Source organism: Nycticebus coucang, chromosome 16, assembly GCF_027406575.1.
Source record: "Nycticebus coucang isolate mNycCou1 chromosome 16, mNycCou1.pri, whole genome shotgun sequence".
Lineage (NCBI taxonomy): Eukaryota > Metazoa > Chordata > Mammalia > Primates > Lorisidae > Nycticebus > Nycticebus coucang.
Window position 1 is genome coordinate 12,670,626 of NC_069795.1, and position 20,378 is coordinate 12,691,003.

At 40.1% G+C, this 20,378-nt stretch overlaps 1 protein-coding gene and 1 pseudogene across 1 annotated transcript in view; both read left to right on the forward strand.

Annotated features, from left to right (window-relative positions):
- Positions 1–5,417: 5,417 nt before the first annotated feature.
- The window catches only part of PAXBP1 (PAX3 and PAX7 binding protein 1), a 45,310-nt gene continuing 30,349 nt past the window's right edge, over positions 5,418–20,378 (forward strand). The window contains exons 1-5 of the mRNA XM_053565167.1: positions 5,418–5,957; positions 7,369–7,497; positions 15,461–15,637; positions 17,320–17,541; positions 20,035–20,138. Of these exons, the coding sequence (XP_053421142.1) occupies positions 5,609–5,957; positions 7,369–7,497; positions 15,461–15,637; positions 17,320–17,541; positions 20,035–20,138 (981 nt within the window). The 5' untranslated portion in view covers positions 5,418–5,608. The remainder of the gene's footprint in view (positions 5,958–7,368; positions 7,498–15,460; positions 15,638–17,319; positions 17,542–20,034; positions 20,139–20,378) is intronic.
- On the forward strand, positions 17,560–18,376 carry LOC128567722 (phorbol-12-myristate-13-acetate-induced protein 1-like; annotated as a pseudogene).

Below are 20,378 nucleotides of genomic sequence, written 5' to 3' on the forward strand. Positions count from 1 at the left end.
GTGATACTGCTATATCAATATTAAAGAAATTGGATGCTCATCAGCATTATAACATTCATAAGGACCACAGATATTTTCAATTAGAGGGAGAGGCATGATAGGTTATATTGCAGAAATTAAAAGATGAAAAGCAAAAGCAGAGACAGAGACAGTTCTTTCAAGCAGCAATAAGACCTGGAAATATATACACTCAGGGAAAAAAAAAGGACGCCATTCAGTGACATAGAAATTATGAAAGAATGCATTGTTGAAGTTATAGGATGCTTAGACACAATAACATTTCAAAGTACAAACAACTGTCTCTTTCAGGGAGAACCATAGCTGATTGGGAGCATTAATTAACCTTCTACTTAACAGAACTTCATCCAATTCTTCAAAAGGAAAATATACATTATTTAATCCCTTTGGATGAATCAACTGATACTACCAACTTGGTGCTGGTTTTATACTTCATTCAGGTCATAACAGAAGATTTTCTTTGCTAGAAAGAGTCACTGTCTTTGGGCGTGAACAGAACATGGGGAATATGTATCTTCACAACTTTTAAGATAAACTTTATGAAACTGGACTGAATTTGATAAATTTAGTGAGCATATGTACCGATGATGTGATGATGCACCCTCCGCAACAGGAAGACATGAAGGGTTTATTGCACAGGTAAAAGCAGTAAAAATAGTTCCAGATGCTCTCATTTCTTTTCATTATATCTCTGTGCTAAAATTGCTATTTTCAGTGACACTTTGCAACAATTTATAGGTGTTGCTAATTATATTTGTGCAAATGCAATAGGGTATCATCGGCTTCATTACATGCTAAAGTTGAATGATGAGGTATTCAGTGTGTATTTGCCATATCATTCTCAGGTGCATTGGCTATCCCAGGGAAAGGTATTAAATAAAATGTTATCTCTGTGAGAGGAGAGTCAAATTTTACGAAGAACAGAATCAGTAATGGGAATTATTGAAAGAAGGTTTGTACAGCAATGTAGAATTTGTGTGAATTCAAAATGACTTTTTTCTTTTGAGTCTCACTTTGTCACCCTCAGTAGAGTGTCGTAGCATCATAGCTCACAGCAACCTCAAACTCTTGGGCTCAAATGATTCTCGTGCCTCAGTTTCCAAAGCAGCTGGGACTACAGGCGCTCACTGCAAGGCCCAGCTATTTTTAGAGATAAGGTCTATTTCTTTGTAAGGTACAAAACAAATCTATATATAATATGTGACAAAAAAAAAATCAAAGAATTTCAGAAAAAGCTACTTTCTTTCGGAACACTTCTTCCCAACCTCTGGTTGAAGGACCTTTGACTTGTGTGGGCAGCAAAATAACTTTTACATGTTTAATTTTGCTCTTTAATAGGTAGACTGGAAAAGTTCTAAATACATTTGTTGTACTGCATAATGACCTTTCAGCCAATAACAAATTGTGTATATGATGGTAGTCCCATAAGGGGATAATGAAGGTGAAAATTCTTGTCACATAGCACAGTGCATTACTTGTGTGTGTGTGTGTTGATGCTAGTGTAAGCAGCACTGTCACGTGTGTTTTGATGCTAGTATACATATTATTTATATTTAATAATAAGATACAAATACAGCACATACAATTATGTACAGCATATAATACTTGATAATGATAACAACTGTTACTGGTTTATGTATTTACTGTACTTCCTATCATAGGTTACTCCTACTGACAATAAAAATTAACTGTAAGACAGCCTCAGAAAGGTCTTTCGGACGGTGTACCAAGAGAAGGCATTGTTTTCCTAGGAGGTAAAAGCTCCCTGCATATTAATGCCCTTGAAGACCTTCTAGTAGGACAAGATACAGAGGTGGAAGACAGTGATATTGATGATCTTGACCCTGTGTAGGCCTAGGCTAATGTATGTTTGTCTTAATTTTTTTTTTTTTACACAGTCTCACTTTATCACCCACCATAGAGTGCTGTGACATCATAGCTCACAGCAACCTCCAGCTCTTGGGCTTAGGCAATTCTCTTGCCTCAGCCTCCAGAGTAGCTGGGACTACAGGCGCCCACCACAACGCCCAGCTATTTTTTTGTTGCCGTTTGGCCAGGGTCGGGTTCAAACCCACCACCATCCTTGGGGCCGGTGCCCTACTCACTGAGCCACAATGAATGTCTTAATTTTTAACAAAAAATAAATTTAAAGTAAAAAGAAATTGAAAACAGAAAAATGCTTATAGAATAGACATAAATTTTTTTATCGATAGTGTAAAAATGTGCTTGTGTTGTTACAAGTCAAGAAGTTTAAAAAATTAAAAAGTCTATGTATTTGTAATTTCCCTTTATAATAATATATTTTTTTCCAATTTTAATATCAGGTATATCCAGATGAAGTAGAATGAAGTTCTTCTTTTTCTATTGCCTATAAGATTTGGCATGATCTGTTTCAGAGGGTGTGCCAAGACAAGGCATTGTTTTCATATGAAGTGAAAGCTCCCTGCATATTAATGCCCTTGAAGACCTTCTAGTGGGGCAAGATATAGAGGTGGAATAGAAGATAATTTCAATGGAATTATCTTCTATTTTTATTTATAAATATTAGTTGTCTATTTTTTATACTTGGAAATAAAATTAAAAAGTTTATAACGTAAAAAAAGTTAAAATGTAATTATTATTGAAGAAAAATATTTTTAAAAATAGTGTTAGTGTTTATAATGTCTGTAATTGTGTATGGTATGTCCTAGGCCTTGATTTTCACTCAGCACTCATTGACTCACCCAGAGCAACTTCCAATCGTGCAAGATCCATTCATTGTAAATGCCCTATACAGAGTGTACCATTTTTCATCTTTTATACCTAATTTTTTACTGTATCTCTTCTGTTAAGATGAACAAATACTTATCATTGTGTTACAGTTGCCTACAGTGTTCTGCACAGTAACATGTTGTACAGGTTTGTAGTCCAGAAGCAATATAGCCTAGGTGTGTAGTAGACCATACCATCCACGTTTGTGTAAATGCACTCTGATGATTACACAATGATGAAATTGCCTAATGATGCATTTCTCACATGGTCCTGTTAGTACGTGATGCATAACTGTATTTTGGCTCACTTTAAAATGACAGGTGCTCGGCTCAGCACCTATAGCTCAGTGGCTAGGGCACCAGCCACATACACTGGGGCTGGCCAGTTCAAATCCGGCCCAGGCCTGCCAAACGACGACAACTACAACAAAAAAATAGCCAGGAGTTGTGGCGGGCACCTGTGGTCCAAGTTACTTGGGAAGCTGAGGCAAGAGAATCACTTAAGCCCAAGAGTTTGAGGTTGCTGTGAGCTGTGATGTCACAGCACTCTACCGAGGGTGACTTAGTGAGACTCAGTCTCAAAAAAAAAAAAAAAAATGACAGGTGTTCTTCCCTCTGTCCATATCCCATCACTTTTACATTGGGAGTTCTTGTTGAAGTTTCAGGCCAACATACTAACATATTTTGCTTCTGGTCCTTAACTTTGCTACCTTTACCCTTGTCATTTTACTGCAGATCTGTCTCTTGGCTTAGGTGTCTGAAGGCTGACCAGGTGAAATTTGAATCTTCTCTGATTAGAAATGCGGGTTCAATTTCACCTTTGAAACATTCTGCTGGAATCGGAACTTAAACCAATGCTGAACAGCCAGAATATGAGAACTGAGAATATAAGCGGAATGGAAGCCAGATATTATTTTTCTTATTACTGGAAGAAAATGCTACACAGGATGCTTTGAGCTCCAAAATTTGGTCCTGGGCGGGCAGATTTCAAATCCAATCAAAGAAAACAGCAAATTCTTGGAGGGCTTGGGATATTTTTCAACTTGAAATTTAAATCTTACTGAAATTTTGACTGGATAGTGTGGGCAAACAGGCACACTAAAGTTGGCTCGTAGGAGTACAAATTGTACAACTTCCATAAAGAGAATTTAGAATTAGCAAAATCACAAATGCGTATAGAGGGTGCCTCTATATGTATACATACAGTATACATTTTTTAGGAAACGTATACATACAGTATACATTTTTTAGGAAATGTATACATTCAGTATACATTTTTTAGGAAAAAACTAGTAAATTTGTAATACTCATGTTTGACTTTTGCAATTAGAAGAGATGTTCAATGTGACTTGTATTCATCTTTTGTTATCAGCATATTATAAGTTTAATAGATTTTTTTTTTCTTAAAACGTGTATACACATTTTTTTAGCAGTCTCTGCATACTGGGATCCACTAAATCAAATTCTATTATTGTTCATCATACAATGTGAGAATCTTTCAAAGCTTTTCGTTGTAGGCGTTGATTATTATAGTAAATCTGGAAATAAACTAAATATCCATTCTTACAGGGCTGGCTAAATAAAACTATGGACAATGCCAACAATGGATCGCTCCTCGGCTGGGTAAAAGATAATGTATGTATGTGGATTGATCTCTTAATGTTAGGCTAAAAATGCAGTTTATACTCCCACCTTCTATGTAAAAAGGAGAATTCATTAAAATACGCGTATTTTTTTGCTTTTATGTTTACAGACTATCTCTGGAGGATCATGAGATAGTCTGTAAACTGATCACTGTTAACCTTCCCGCTGAGGTGAACTGGAAGGCTTCAGATCATGTACAGAGTTTTCACAACACTGAACACCTTTTAAATTCAGATATATACGCGAGGGCCGGAAGGAAAAACTCCAAGTTTGGTGATGAAAAAGGAATGAACGTTGAGTTCAACCACAGAATCAATCACCCTGTTAAAACCTTGCCAGTTAAGACTGTCCCTTTATGACGCAAGTCTGAAAACTGTCACAACCATTCCCAATCCAAGTCGCTATTCCTTCCGTTTGTTTCTGAAATTCTCTGTGCTTCGGCAAGTATTTAGTCACAGATTTGCTAGCAAACTTTGCATTCTTTTGAAAACACTCAACACTTCGCTTTCCTCGTAACACAGAAATGGGGGAAACGGTGGAGGGAGGGGATGGGTAACACCAGGTAACACTTTCTCACAAATAAAATTCGATGTCTTTGAAAGTAGTCTACAGCTTTCGGATAAGAAATACGAAGTACTGCTCAATGGAGTTACTAGTAATTACCATAGTCACACCTTAAGTCACACATTTGATTGGAAAATATTCCACCCCTGAACCACACTTTGCTTTCCCAAACTCGGCTTCTCCAGGCTCCTCCCTCCTCCTTCTCTACTTGCCCGGTCCAGCCCTTGGAGGATTATTTTGCCTTATGACCACTCCGCGTACGTGCGAAAGACGCACTGCAGCAGCTCAGTCGGGTGAACCACAGAGTCTAATCTTTCTTCTCATCTCTATGATCTTCTTTGTGACCAGTAGAACAACACCAGAGTTCTGCGCCAATAGCCCTCCACGCCCGTAGAGGACGCTGCAGAGCAGACGAACTCACGCGAGTGGCGGGTTGCTCTCCTCTCTTTTTCTCTCCGAGCACTGAGCGCGCTTGGGAGCGCAAGCGCATGCGTGCTTGGTGGTGCGCTGTAGCGAGAGGGAAGACACAATCCAGCTAAGGCTCGGGACAGGGCGCGTGCGCCGTCGCGAACTCGGCGCTGCCGGGGCCGCCGTGTGGGAGCTGGTGTGCGACAGTGGTGCGGGCTGCCGGGATGTTCCGAAAGGCCCGGCGGGTGAACGTGCGCAAGCGGAATGACTCGGAAGAAGAGGAGCGGGAACGTGATGAAGAGCAGGAGATGTCGCCGTTGTTGCCGCCGGGCACTGGCGAAGAGCAGGGCCTCGGCGGCGGCGGCGGCGGCGACAGGCCCCCCGGGGGAGAGGCGCCGCTGGGCCCCGGGCTGACGCCACCTTCCGCGCTAACCCCGGGTCTGGGGGCTGAGGTCGGGGGCGGCTTTCCCGGCGGCGCGGAGCCCGGCAACGGGCTGAAGCCGCGCAAGAGGCCTCGTGAGAACAAAGAGGTACCCCGGGCCAGCCTTCTCAGCTTCCAGGACGAGGAGGAAGGTAACTTGCGCCTCTGGCACCCGTAGACCTCCGCATCCCTGCCCCAGAGCCCCACCCGGCGTCCTCACTTAACTCTGGACGCACAGCCCCCGAACTCCGGAACGGAGTCTCTTGCCGCCCGACCGGCTGCGAATCTCTCCCCGCCTCCAGCCTTCTGCTCGTGCAGGGGACGCGTTCCCGCGCTGCCACCAGCCTTTTCTTAACAACCGCCGCCTCCTCACCGTCTTCCTGTGCATTTTCTGCTCCGAGGGGCCTGAGCTCACATCAGTCATTCTGAAAAATTTAAAGTGGAAATTTAGTGTTCTCTGTTGTGCCTCTCCTGCCGGGTGTGTTTCAGGGAGAGCTTGATTTGGGTCCCCTGAATGACTGCTCTTAGCACGTTCTTTGAGCCCTCTGCAGGTCCCTGTGCTCACGCTTCGTGGGATGCTCTGACCTGGCATCTTTGACCGGGAAGACCGGGTTTGTAAAAAGGACTACTAGGTCTGGGAACAGAAGCCTGGAGTTGCAGCTCTGGTTCTGAGTGATCTTGGGCCAGTCAGTCCCTTGCAATCACCGTTCCTCCGTTTCCCCATAAAAGTAAATGGAGGTAGCATATGTTTGGCCTTTATATTGGCTTTAGGAACAATGAAGAAAGACAGCGGGTGCAATAGTAAAGCAAGGCACTTTGTCCAATCCCTTGTAAGAGGCTAGGCTGCAGTGGGTTTAGATTTCTGATTTTAAATGAGCTTTAAGTCTTTTTACACCAGTTGGGTGTGTGTAACCCAGTTAATCCTGTGTTGTGAGAAAAGAAATGAAATGTTTTGGGAATCTTACTTGCACCTTGGATTGAGATGTTTTCATTTTCTGGTTAAGTCAAGTTTATCTTTGGATTTTCTGTTATACTTCGTCTAGTTTTAAAAGTACAAAAAGATTTTTCTTTTTGTAATACATGGGCTATTTGGTAAAGTGTTTTGTGTATCACCAAAACTTATTTTTGGAAAATGATTGGCTCTGAGTTTAGCGTTGAAGTAGCTGTCAGCTTGTAGTTACTCAGACTTGACAGCACCTCTTGCTTGTGGATATTTTGTTTCAGATTCCTTAGTAACTTGGTGATTTGCTTTTTCAGAAACATTCTAAAGCATTTTTTTCCTGCTGAAATCAATGATTTAAGGAAAACAAGAAATGGAAAATTTTGTTACGTGACATGGCCTATTTATTCCTTTAAAAAGTCATTCAAAATCTCATTGCTCTAGATTAATTTATTAAGTTGACCTCAGTTTTTGAGAGTCTATGATAGACTAGAAATAACCTCAAATTATGTAACGATTTCAGTATATGAGTACATAATTAGAGGAGTTTGAATGGCACATAAGATCAGGTGAAAGAGGGAAAAATACTTTCTGAAAATAGTTTGTTTAATTTCTTTTTTAAGAAAATGAAGAAGTTTTCAAAGTGAAGAAATCAAGTTATAGCAAAAAGATAGTGAAATTGCTCAAGAAAGAATATAAAGAAGATCTTGAAAAATCGAAGTTTAAGACAGAGCTTAATTCATCAGCTGACAGTAAGTATCAAAGTAATAGGATTCTTTTGAAATGACAAAAGGAAAGCTCTTTCTCACAGGGATCTTTCTGTGTATTTTCTGAAGTCATTCGGGTGACTCCGTCTTTGTCAAGGTCCCACAATGAGTAGCAATACAGTTCTGTTATTTCATTCTAACAACTGCTTGTAAATGCATTTTTTAAAAACACAAAATTGTTGCCATTGGAATGTTTCTGCTGCAACAGTTAAATCCTCTCCTAGATTTCCTGCTAATGTACAGACTAATGCTGAACAGAGAAAGCTTTCTCATTTCATCCTCAGGAGTTGATTTTGAAGGAGTGTTATGTAAATTCCTGAACTTGTGTTATGTGGAGACAAGTTTGCAGTTTCTTTGGTATTTTCACAGAGTTTAATTCTTACAGAACTTTCAGGAGTGCTAAATTTAATATTGAGTATACCTTCATTCAGCAACTTTATCCAGTGCATGAATGAAGGCTCCTCAGTACGAGGCATTTACATTGTACAGACATCTCTTATGTCTCTCAAAAACTTAAATTTGAAATTTTTTAAGCAAAAAAAATAAATTTTTTTAACCAGTCTTTAGGATAGTGGATCCAGGATAACAGTCTGTGGTCTGAGTTATTCTCATGTAGATGTTTTAGGGAAATATTTTTTGTTGTATGAAATTAAAGATAGAATTATTTTTTTATTAGGTTCTCATAGGCTCAGTGTGAGAAAATGTGGCATTTGCAATCTAGATGTGGAGACAACATCATGTAAATGTGTAATAGGACTCGGTATTTGGCAGAATGTCCAATGAGTGGTACAGAGGATAACTACGCTTTTTTTTTTTTTTTAATTTTTTTTTAAGAGGAGGGAGTATTGCTTTATAGAAAGATTGGGACTTGGGCGGCACCTGTGGCTGGGTGGTAGGGTGCCGGCCCCATATACCGAGGGTGGCGGGTTCAAACCTGGCCCCGGCCGAACTGCAACCAAAAAATAGCTGGGTGTTGTGGTGGGCGCCTGTAGTCCCAGCTACTTGGGAGGCTGAGGCAAGAGAATCGCTTAAGCCCAGGAGTTGGAGGTTGCTGTGAGCTGTGTAATGCCACGGCACTCTACCTAGGGCCATAAAGTGAAACTCTGTCTCTACAAAAAAAAAAAAAAAGAAAGAAAGATTGGGACTTGAAGTTGGATCTTTGATAATTAAAATTTCAAAAGATAGAAGAAAGAAAGTATAGAGATATGATCAAAGATTAAAGTGACTAAAGCTGTTCTGGAAAAGAGTAAGTACACCTGACAGGTCAGAATAGATGATTTGTGAAAGAAGTAGTTAGAGGTTAGTGTGAAAGACATGCTGATGACAGATTGTGAAGGATGTTCAGTATTCATTAGAGGATTTAAACTTGCTATGGTCAGTGGCTTGCCAAGATGGTGACATGATAAATGCCTTTTGAAACTTTAACCTAGTGTTAACATAAAGCATGGATTGGCATGAGGAAAGATTGGAGGGCTAAAGCAGTTTTAAACTCAAGGGCCAGCTTTGATCCATTAATAGCAGGTTTAAAAGGTCTCAGTTGAGCAAGACAGAGGCTTTTCCTGACTCAGTGGGAAATTATGGATGGGTTAAAAATGTCTGCTTTGGTGTGGGAGAAGAAATGGTAAGAAAGGATTATTTGAGAAATAATTCATTACCTTGATACACGCTTTTGCTATTGGATTTAAAAGAATGAATCAAATTTGAGTTTTTTGCTATGGTGTCACAGTCTGCTTTTTGCTGTTAACAACAGAATACTGGGTAATTTATAAACAATAGAAGTTTATTTAGCTCAAAGTTCTGAAGGTTGAGGAGTCCGAGAGCATGGTGCAGGAATTTGGTGAGGGTGTTTGTGTTGGGTCATAACGTAGTGGAAGGGCAAGCAAGCATGCAAAACAGAGGATATCCTGCCAAACTCTTCCTTTTCTCAGAGCCCACTCTGGTGGTGATGGCTTTAATTCAGTCTTGAGGGCAGAGCTCTCCCCACCTATTAATGTTGATACAATTAAATTTCAGCATGACTTTTGGAGGGCACAAACCGTAGCACAGGGTGACTGAGAATAACTAGGTATTATATATAGGAATAAGGAAGACAGGTAGGAGGGGTATTTTAGAAGAACTGATGGTTTTGGAGTGTAGGAAGCTGCCTCATTTTTCTCAGAACTCTGGAGAACCAGCTATATATGAAGAAATAGTATAGGAAAGGTCAGGAAAACTGACCTGAGAACTGAGGAAGGACTGTTATAATGGTTGCCATTTACTGTTAGGGTTAGGAATTGAAGGAAGTATGAAGTTTATGAGGCCATCCTCTGTGACCTCTTCCTAACATCCATCATCACATTATTCTGATATTCCATTCACTGCATAACTCAGTTTACTTCCTCCTCAAAGGTGGAGCCTCTGTTTGTATTGTAGATTGTCATTATTACTAAAATAAGGATCTTCCATTGCTCAAATCACAATCCTTCCTACGTCTAACCTCCTTAGATAGGCAAAGATGAATTAGCCTTAAACGAAAGCGGTATTGACTTGAAAAACATTTTTATGATTTTTTAAGATAATGGATTTGCTCGTTAATGTGCATTTGAGGGGGCATAGCCAGTGAACAGTTAGGAATTTAGATATGGTGCTTAATGAAAAGTGATGGAATTGATGGGAAAGCTGTATAAAGGAAAAATTACTGAGGACCAAAAACTTCTACTGTCTAATAAGCTTACTTATAGAGGGTAAGATTCACCAAGGATATAAAAGACTCAGAAAGCTCAAAGAAGAAAAGGGAGGAGGTTTCAGGAAGATGATGGCCAGTTGTATGAAATAGTATAAGAAAGATCAGGGAAAGTGACGACCAAGGAAGGGCCATCTTCAAGGTTGCTAGACTTTTCTCTGGAGGGGAGGCATCTGATGGTAGGAGCAGTGGTCCATGATCAGTTTGTGTTCCCACGGGGCTATTTGGAAGAAGGAATACTTTTTGCTCAGTTGTTCAACAATACCACATGCAGGATTGCTGTGGCTGCAGTGCTTGGGTCAGCTGAGCTTAGATGGGAGTGATCAAAGGCCATTTGCTAGTAGTGAGGCATGGAATATGGTGAGGAAGTGGAAGGCTGGGAGTCCAAACTGCTTTTTGGGGAGATGTTTGGCAGAAAGAAGTAGAGGTCAGTACCTGGAATAATGCTTTTCAACCTTTTTTATGTCACAGCACACTCGAACCTATAGTTAAACTTTGTGGCACACTTAAATTATGTTGATCCAAAAACAAAAGAGTACCCTTGCTGTGCTTTGAACTTCTCTCAAAAATAATTTAATAATCTTTAAAATTTTTTTGTGCCACACGAATGAAAATCATTTGAGTTAGAGGAGAAGGAGCAGAGGGAGAGCCTGAGAAGACGATAGTAAGTTGTAAGAGCAAGTGTCTTGGGGCAGTAAATGAAATTGAAGGCATAAGAGGAACGTTGCTAAAAGGTTTTTAGGTTATTTAGCATCTTTATAGAGATATGTATATATTTTTAGAGATGTCTGGAAAGATAACATGACCATTAACAAACACCTGTCACCTTCCTTTGGCCTTGTATTTGCTTAATTACAAGCAAATACTAATGAGCTTAATGAGACATTGAATCTTTAAAAATTTGCACAAATCATTATTTGAGCATATCTAATCTAGTAGACCTTTCACAGTATTACTTTTATTTATTTTCCATTGGTAAGAAAGGATTTTATTAGAAAGCCGTACAGGAGTAAAAAACCCCAGAGCTTCTGGCAAAGGGGAAGATCTAGGTCAGAAGTCTCCCACCCTGGCCCTTTGTCTAGGGGTATATATATATAGTATTAGGTCTTTGCAGTTTTTGCCTCAGGGAAGGGATTAGTGTGCCCGCTCCCTACTTTAGATGGACTGCCCAAAACGATTCAGGCTGCTTTGTTTATGACTTTGCAGGAGCCCAGAGGGTGTGGCCTGGAAAGAGCAGCCTATTTGTGCCTAGGGATAGGGGTCTGATTTCTGAGCTCACCTGGGCCTAGAGAATTGGGCGGGACAGGGTCCCCTGTCTGTCCCTGAGTAGGGGAATCCTGTACAATCCTCCCTCTCTGAATAGAAGTTCTAACTACCGTTAGAGAAAAGGGGCACTGACTGCTCCAAACTACTTCCTGCTGAAGATAGATGGTGATAGAGGCGGGCAGTTAGAGGTTCCTCAGAGGAGGGCAATCCAGAGTTCACGGTAAGTAGAAATCCAGGTTGATCCCTCTAGCTTGGGGTAAAATGTCAGGGTATTCTCTTCATGAAATTGCCCAGGACTAGGAAACTGGGGTCCTTTGTCCAGCCTTGAATGGGAGAACCCTGTGTCAATAGAAAGGGGCAGTTAGTGTTTCTCTGGAGGAAGGGTGATCCCACGGTTCTCAACAGAATCAGGTCTTGGGCTGGAACCCTTTTTGCTCTTTGTGGCCTTATGATATCATCTCTGGAAGGCATAAATCTGATTAGTACATCATCTGACAGCCAAAGATTGCCTTTTGAATTTAAAAAGTCCAGTAAGGTTATGAGAAGTATGTGCAATCAGGTCTCTTCTCAAAGTTAGCTTAATGGGTTAGGAGAGGCAGACAGTGTGGCTGTACTTTGGCCATGGTGTCAATTTCTTTACTAAGCTACAGGTTGTAAAACTGGACTCTGGTGTTGGGTCAACACTCCTACAGCATTTCAAGTCCACTCTGTAGCATACAGATTAAATTGTTGTCTGGTAGGAAGACTTTAAAGCAGGGGCCTGTAGAAGAGCATCTTTTAATAGGTGGAATGCCTTATCTGCCTCTGGTTTCCATTCTAGAGTGACCAGGCACTCTTTTTAAGCATTTTTAATTAAAGAATAGAGTGTCCAGCTATTTTACTATATCCCGGAATCCAGAGTCTGCAAAAGCCTTTGATTCCTAAGAAGTCTCAAAACTGTCTGAGAGTTCAAGGTTTAAGGTGAGCCAATATTGGTTTTATTCTTTTCTTTGCCCAAGGTTCTCTTTCCCTGTGAAAGTTGAAGACTCAGGTAGTGCATTTCACACACACATAATTGGGCCTGCCATCAGCTAGAAAGTTTAATAGAGCTTCTGTAGCTTTTTGGCATTCCTCTGCATCTGGTGCTCTCAAAAGGATGTCATCTACGTACTAAGTAAGAGTTGCTGTGGGACAGGAGAAATGGCTCAAGTTTTGGGCTAAGTAAGGCTTGTACAAACAAGCGAGGGCTGTCCCTAAATCCCTGAAGTAACTTGGACCAGTTAAGCATATTTCACTCTTCCCACCTTTCCCTTGGTAGCTCATATTTCTGGGTTAATTTCTGTCTCCAATAAGGGAAAATATAGGTTCTTATGCCATATCCATATAAATGGTAGTTATGTTCTTTCCCAAAACCAGAACAGGACTTTCAGGCCTGATTAGAAAAATGTGAGAGAATAGCCAGTCACCCCATTTGCAGCTTAAAGTCTGAGAGAAGAATTTAGTAATTGGCTTTCCAGACACCTCCTCCCCACTCCCCACCCCCCACCCCCATATAGGTACAGATGTGGGGGATAGAGGACCAGGGTTAGAAATACAGAACAGGTTGCTCCAGTGTCCAAAAGAAATTCTGTCTCCTGGCCCTCCACTATGAGGCAGACCCAGGGCTCTTAAGGAATGATGACACAAGGTAGAGTCATGAGCAACTGCCTCAGGCACCCCACCAGTTTGGGAGCTGATGGGGGTCACCGTCTGAAGAAGCCTTTGCCTCTGGGGACAGGCTGCCCTCCAGTGATCACCCTTGCATTCTGGACAGGGGCCTGGTGGCTTGCTCAACAGGCAGTGCCGCCAGGGGCAATCTCTCATGAAGTGGCCAGCCTGACTACATTGGAAGCACTTGTTCTTAGCTCCTCTGGCTTCCCTATGTCCCTGAACGGGTACTGGTTTGTTGGAGTACCATTACTAGACCTGTCATTCTTTTTTCATCCCTTCTCTTTTTCCTCCTCATTCTTCTGATCTCAATTATAAAAGATTGCTGTGGATGTTTTAAGAAGATTCTCCAGATTATACCCAGGTTTAGAGCCAATTTCTGGAGTTTTCTTAAAATGTCTGGTGCCGCCTGAATGATAAATTTATCTTTTATTTTTATGTATTTATTTTTATCATTATTATTATTATTTTTTTTTTTTGTAGAGACAGAGTCTCACTGTACTGCCCTCGGGTAGAGTGCTGTGGCGTCACACGGCTCACAGCAAACTCTTAACTCTTGGGCTTACGCGATTCTCTTGCCTCAGCCTCCCGAGCAGCTGGGACTACAGGCGCCCGCCACAACGCCCGGCTCTGTTTTTTTGTTGCAGTTTGGCCGGGGCTGGGTTTGAACCCTCCACCCTCGGCATATGGGGCCGGCGCCCTACTCACGGAGCCACAGGCGCCGCCCAAATTTATCTTTTAATGTAATTTGGCTCTCTTAAGGAGTCAGTTTCCAGTTGGGTATGTTTTTTCATCACCTTTTTGCTCCTGGTAAATAGCAGACCAGACAACTTAGAATAATTCATAGACTTTTTTTTTGGATTGATGTAAACCTTCCAGGAAACATGTTAGAAAATGTTTACACCATCAGTCACATTGTTTATCAGGGTCCCATTCCCTTTAAGGATCTCAGGATCTTAAAGGGAACTGTCTGTCTTCCCGAGGGGTATCTGTCCCTTTCCTCACAGGACATGCTGCTATCAGTATTGGGCATGCCACAAATCACTTCCACTTTCTTGCTTCATCCAAGGCTTTATTTTTTTCATTTAAAGTTTGATCTAGTAGCATTACACTGTCTTCAGAGTACTCCCCTTGGGAAGCTATGCACTGATGCCAGCACCTAGTCTACCCTTCAAAGCAGTTTTGGAGCTCTTTCTTTGGAATGACCATCAGAGCTGTCATCTTATGGCACACAAAACATACACCAACAAAAACAAACGCCACTCAACAAGACACCACCACACATCAACACAGGCACAGGTGTGCAGCTCTGATACACCAAAGTTATAAAACCTTCCTGAATTGTTTGTACAGTGCTGCCAACCTAAGCACATGGTGGCAAGTTCTTGAACTTAATTGTCAGACCTTGTATAATGACAGCTCTGATGGTCATTATGGAAAAAGAATTCCAAAATTGCTTTGAAGGATGGACTAGGTAGTAGTACTTCAAAAGTGACCTTGGTGATATTCAGCACTGAGGTATACAGCACTTTCTCTCGATGAGTTCAGGAACTTAACCCCATGGACCCTGCTGACTTATACCAATTTAACCTCATTCCCTAATTCTCTAGCAATGTTTGCTTTATTTCATTTACTCATTGTTATTTACCTTTAATACAAGAATATCTCTTTTTATTAATGCTCAATGTCAGCAACTAATAAGTAATTGAACTGGTTTACAGGTTTATCCGGCTCTTGGGATCAAGGCACCGTTAATGTAATAATAAAGGAATATTAGGTAATTAGGTAATAGGTAATAAAGGAACATAGGAAGAGGTGGTCTAACTGGTTTCTGTGTTCTGGATATATAGGAAAAGATAGTCAGACTGGGGTGGCGCCTGCGGCTCAAGGAGTAGGGCGCCAGTCCCATATGCCGGAGGTGGTGGGTTCAAACCCAGCCCTGGCCAAAAAAAAAAACCACAAAAAAAAAAAAAAAAAAAGATAGACTGGTTTTCCAGGTTCTTGGGTCCAAAGCATTAATTGTCAAACCTCATACATTGTTAACATTTTGATAAAATTAACAAAAGGTAAAGTTGAGCAGGGAGCCCCAAATGCATCCTTGTGTCCTCTGTTATTTTTACTTAATGTCTACTATTCTATTTCATAGTCACCTATCAGTGTTTGGGCTGTTTATGAACAAAAGAATTCAAGCTTTAGTGTATTGAGCCCGTAATTGGATTAAAAATTCCTCCTTAATTTATAAATTTTTTTAAATTACTCTTTTCAAAAATTTAGATGAACAACCTTTGGACAAAACAGGACATATTAAAGATACAAATCAAGAAGATGGAGTTATCATCAGTGAACATGGTGAAGATGAAATGGATATGGAAAGTGAAAAGGAGGAAGAAAAGCCAAAGGCCGGTGGAGCTTTTTCAAATGCTTTATCTTCTTTGAATGTTCTCCGTCCAGGTGTGTGTGTGCTTGTAAATATTTATCAGAACTGAACGAAGCCCTCAATAATGGGCCGTCTTTAAAAATGAATGCTAAGGAAGGAGTTAGCTAAGTGGGATTTCTTATTCTGACATTCCTATTTGAAGCCAAGGTGTTTCCATTTGCAAATGTAGAAAATGGGAGAACTAGAAGTTGCTTAACTTTCACAGATTTGTTCACAGACAATTTATTATTAAAGCAAATGGGTCTGTAAGAAAATGGATAAGTGGGCCAGGCGTGATGGCTTATGTCTGTAATCCTAGCACTCTAGGAGGCTGAGGCTGTTGGATTGCTTGAGCTCACGAGTTCGAGACCAGCCTCAGCAAAAGTGAGACTCCATCTCTACTAAAAATAGAAAAACTGAGGCAAGAGGATCACTTGAGCCCAAGAGTTGGAGGTTGCCACGAGTAATGACACCACAGTACTCTACCCAGGGTGACAGCTTGAGACTGTCTCAAAAATAAAAAAAAAAGAAAGAAAGAAAGAAAATGGATAAGTGGTCCTAAAGTCTTTCTTCATGTATTTCAAATTAAGACTTTCACTTTCTTAGAATTGTTACTAAAAGCAAAACTAATGGCTGTTAATTTTATATCCCTATTTTTCTTTCTATTTAACTTTTCTATAGGAAATTGTTTAAAAAGCTATCTACTAGCTAATTAGCTTTTGAATAAGTGCTTAGTAGCCAAATTTAAGTTATGGTGAGGTATCATTTAACTCCTGTTAATGTTTGTAAAATTCAAAAATGCCTACTTTGTACTGGGAAAGTTGTGATAAATTTTATAAATATCTCACTAGTGGCAGTCTAATTGGTAAAATACTTATGGGAAGCTATTTGACAGTGTGAATCGATAGATTTAAAAGTGTTATTTATCTTGACCTGTATTTCCATACCTAGAAAAATTTATCCCAAGGAAGTAAAGTTTTTATTGCATCAGTATTTGCAAGGAGCAAAATTTAGGAAAAGTGCTTACTTAGCACAAGGGGAAACTTAGTAAATTACAGTACATTTACTTAACGGGATATTTTGTAGCTATTAAAGTAACAATTAGGCAATTAGCAAGGCATTAATTTTTATTGTAGTCAGAAAGTCAACTTGATTGTATAGTTGATTATGTTTTATCTGTTCAGGGAATATTAATAAGCCATTAAGAGTTATATTTATGTAAAACAACAACATGAAGAGAAACAATTATAGGTACCATTTTTATTTTATGTATTTTCTAGTTGAGTAATATGGTTTCATTACTTCATTTCTTAAAAATAGAAAAGAACTACAGTTAAAATGAAACTGCTTTGGTAGGTTTTCCCTTTCCCCCTGTCCCACTCTTTTCCATATGTATTGCCATTATATATTCTCTTTAGTTTCCTTAGTGAGTTTTAGGTGCCATTTAAACTGAATTAAAAACGAATCAGGCACAGTTTAGGAAGGGGGTGCCACGAACTATGACCAGGCTATCTTGGATTATTTCACCTTGATATTTTCTTTTTTTTTTTTTGTGGTTTTTGGCCCGGGCTGGGTTTGAACCCGCCACCTCCAGCATATGGGACCGGTGCCCTACTCCTTGAGCCACAGGCGCCGCCCACCCTTCATATTTTCAAAAACATAGAAACGCATACCTCTAATACTGCTATATTTTATAATTCTTACCATTTGTTTCCAGGAGAAATACCAGATGCAGCTTTTATACATGCTGCAAGGAAAAAGCGTCAGATGGCCCGGGAATTGGGAGATTTCACCCCTCATGATAACGAGCCTGGTAAAGGCCGCCTTGTTAGAGAAGATGAGAATGATGCCAGCGATGATGAAGATGATGATGAGAAACGCCGTATAGTTTTTTCTGTAAAAGAGAAGTCACAAAGACAGAAAATCGCTGAGGAAATAGGTATTGTTATTTATTTGAATAGTAAGCCCATTGACCCATTGCATTACTGTTAAATGTGATTTGATATTCTGTCAAATTAAAAGTACACGGACCTCAGAGGTTCCTGGCACGAGCGTGCTCTCTTGGGAGCTTCGTGCTTCTCGTTTTCCGTCCCGCCACCCGGTCCGCCCGGCAGCCCGTGCGCACTTTGCATCCTGCAGACGCCTGAGGTGCTCAGGCTGGGAGACTGAGACCCCGAGATCCACAGCAGCATTCGTGGCGGCACTTGCCAAGATGGCTGGGAAGAAGGCGCGTAAGAACGCGCAACCGAGCCCCACGCGGACTGAGCTGGAAGAGGAGTGTGCTGCTCAGCTCAGGAAACTGGGAGACAAACTGGATTTCTGGTAGAAACTTCTGAATCTTATAACCAAATTCTGCTCAGGAACCTGACTGCAACAAAAACTTGTGCATAAGGGGACACCTTCGAAAGAGAAGTTTCCCACAATGGGTGCAAGTGGTACAAATTTCATCAATTCGAAGCGAGGTCTCATTGCATGTAATTGAGAGGAGTGAGAAGGAGCATTCACTGGCTTGTAGACGCCCTTGAGAAGTGAAGATGGAATACCTCAGAAGAATTTCTGGGAGGGGGGTTCATATGTCATTTTTGGGGATGTGAGAACATAGTAAAACTACTTCGTTTATTTGAAAACAACACTTTTTAGTTAGAGAATTATTCTGTTATTTTGCTGACAGTCATTGCCCAGCCTGGTATAAAAGGAGTTGAAAATAAGATTAAGGCTGAAAGAAATAGTTCAGTGTTGGTTTTTGTTTTTGTTTTTTTACTTTTCATTGCCAACTCCAGAGCACTGTATACTATTTAGTTTTATATATAGTCTTGTTAAAAGGACAAATTTCATTCTGAGAACACTGAATGTTATTGAATGTTTATTGCATAGGTCACTACATAATGTAAAATAAGTTAATTTGTTCTGATTCAAATTGTATTGCTTCTGTTCAGATGACTTTCATTAAATGTGTTCCGTGGGGAAAACTGGAAAATAACTTTGAAAAAATTGGGTTTTATAGAAGGATTACTTGGTGCCAGTTAAAAGTCTTGCACATTGAACATAAAATTAGAAAAGAGGATTTGGTATAACTAGGGAAAATGAAAAAAATAGAACTTGACTTTTCAACTGATGCAGTTAAAAGGCCAGTACACATTCTAAAGATATTCCTAAAAACTAAAATACTAATCAGTGTGTAGCCTATGAAAAGCAATCTTTTAAAAGAAATAACATTTTCATAATTAGAATATACTTTGATTTAAAAAGGGACAGGTATTTCTTATTCACAATGAAAATCCCATGTAGACATACATGAAAATAATGGCATGATTGAATTTCAGCAGAAGTAACTATTTATTTTATCTATTTATAATCAAAATATTGTTTCATTTGAAGGTGTGTGTTACAGTTCCATTTTTGAGTTCTGAGACAAGGATTTTATAACTACTTGAATTTTTACAGTAAAAATAATATAGGGTATAGTCACTTTTTATGAAAACTTACCTCACCTTTGTTTTTCTCAGTATTACTTAAGGCTGTTTAGTTGGAAAGATGTTTTTTCTGCCAAGAGGTAGATATTTTGCCATATGGGTATTTATGGTCTATTTAAATGTATGTACACATATGAAAATTGATATGTGGTCACTATAAAACTATTATAAGTTATCACCATTAAAAAAAGTATTTACACTTATTTTAACTGTTTTATGTTAGAGGACTGTTCTTGCTTGGGTACTAGTGTCTTACTGGAATTTTTTGAAAACTATAGCATGACTATGGTAACTAACATTTATCAAACACTTTATGTTTGGCCAGTATTGTGCTAAGTACTTAACATGCATAAATTTATATAATTCAGTATTGTTAGGAGTGATTACATACTTATAGAGATTAAGAAACCTACCCCCCTCCCCCAAAAGAAAGAAACCTACCCAAGATTTCCACCATTATATTAACACCACTTTTAGCTTTAGGGGATGCTGTGTTTAATACAAAGTCAAGAAGCCAGGCAAGCGGTGGCTCACTCCTGTAATCCTAGCACTCTGGGAGGCTGAGGCAGGTGGATTGCCTAAGCTCAGGAGTTCGAGACCACCTGAGCAAGAGTGAGACCCCATCTCTACTAAAAATAGAAAGAACTAGCTGGGTGTAGTGGCGAGTACCTATAGTCCCAGCTATTTGGGAGGCTGAGGCAAGAGGATCACTTGAACCCAGGAGTTTGAGGTTGCTGTGAACTATGATGCAGTTGTACTCTACCCAAAGTGACAGTAAGATTCGGACTCAAGAAAAAAAAAAAAAAAAAAACAAAGTCAGAAATATCAGTGAGAACATATTAGACATTTTTTAGTAGGATGGAATTAATAATAGTTTTGCTCAGTTCTTGTGAAAAAACCAGGCTAGCATCTCTTCCCTCCTTGCTTTTTGTATGTTAACTTACTTTTCTTTGTTGCAGGTATTGAAGGGAGTGATGATGATGCTTTAGTAACTGGAGAACAAGATGAAGAGCTTAGCAGATGGGAACAGGAGCAGATAAGAAAAGGAATTAATATCCCTCAGGTAAGAACTAAGGAATTCAACTTCGACAATTAAAATGTATATTAAAGGCGCCTGTGGCTCAGTCGGTAAGGCGCCGGCCCCATATACCGAGGGTGGTGGGTTCAAACCCAGCCCCGGCCAAACTGCAACCAAAAAATAGCCGGGCGTTGTGGCGGGCGCCTGTAGTCCCAGCTACTCGGGAGGCTGAGGCAAGAGAATCGCTTAAGCCCAGGAGTTGGAGGTTGCTGTGAGCTGTGTGAG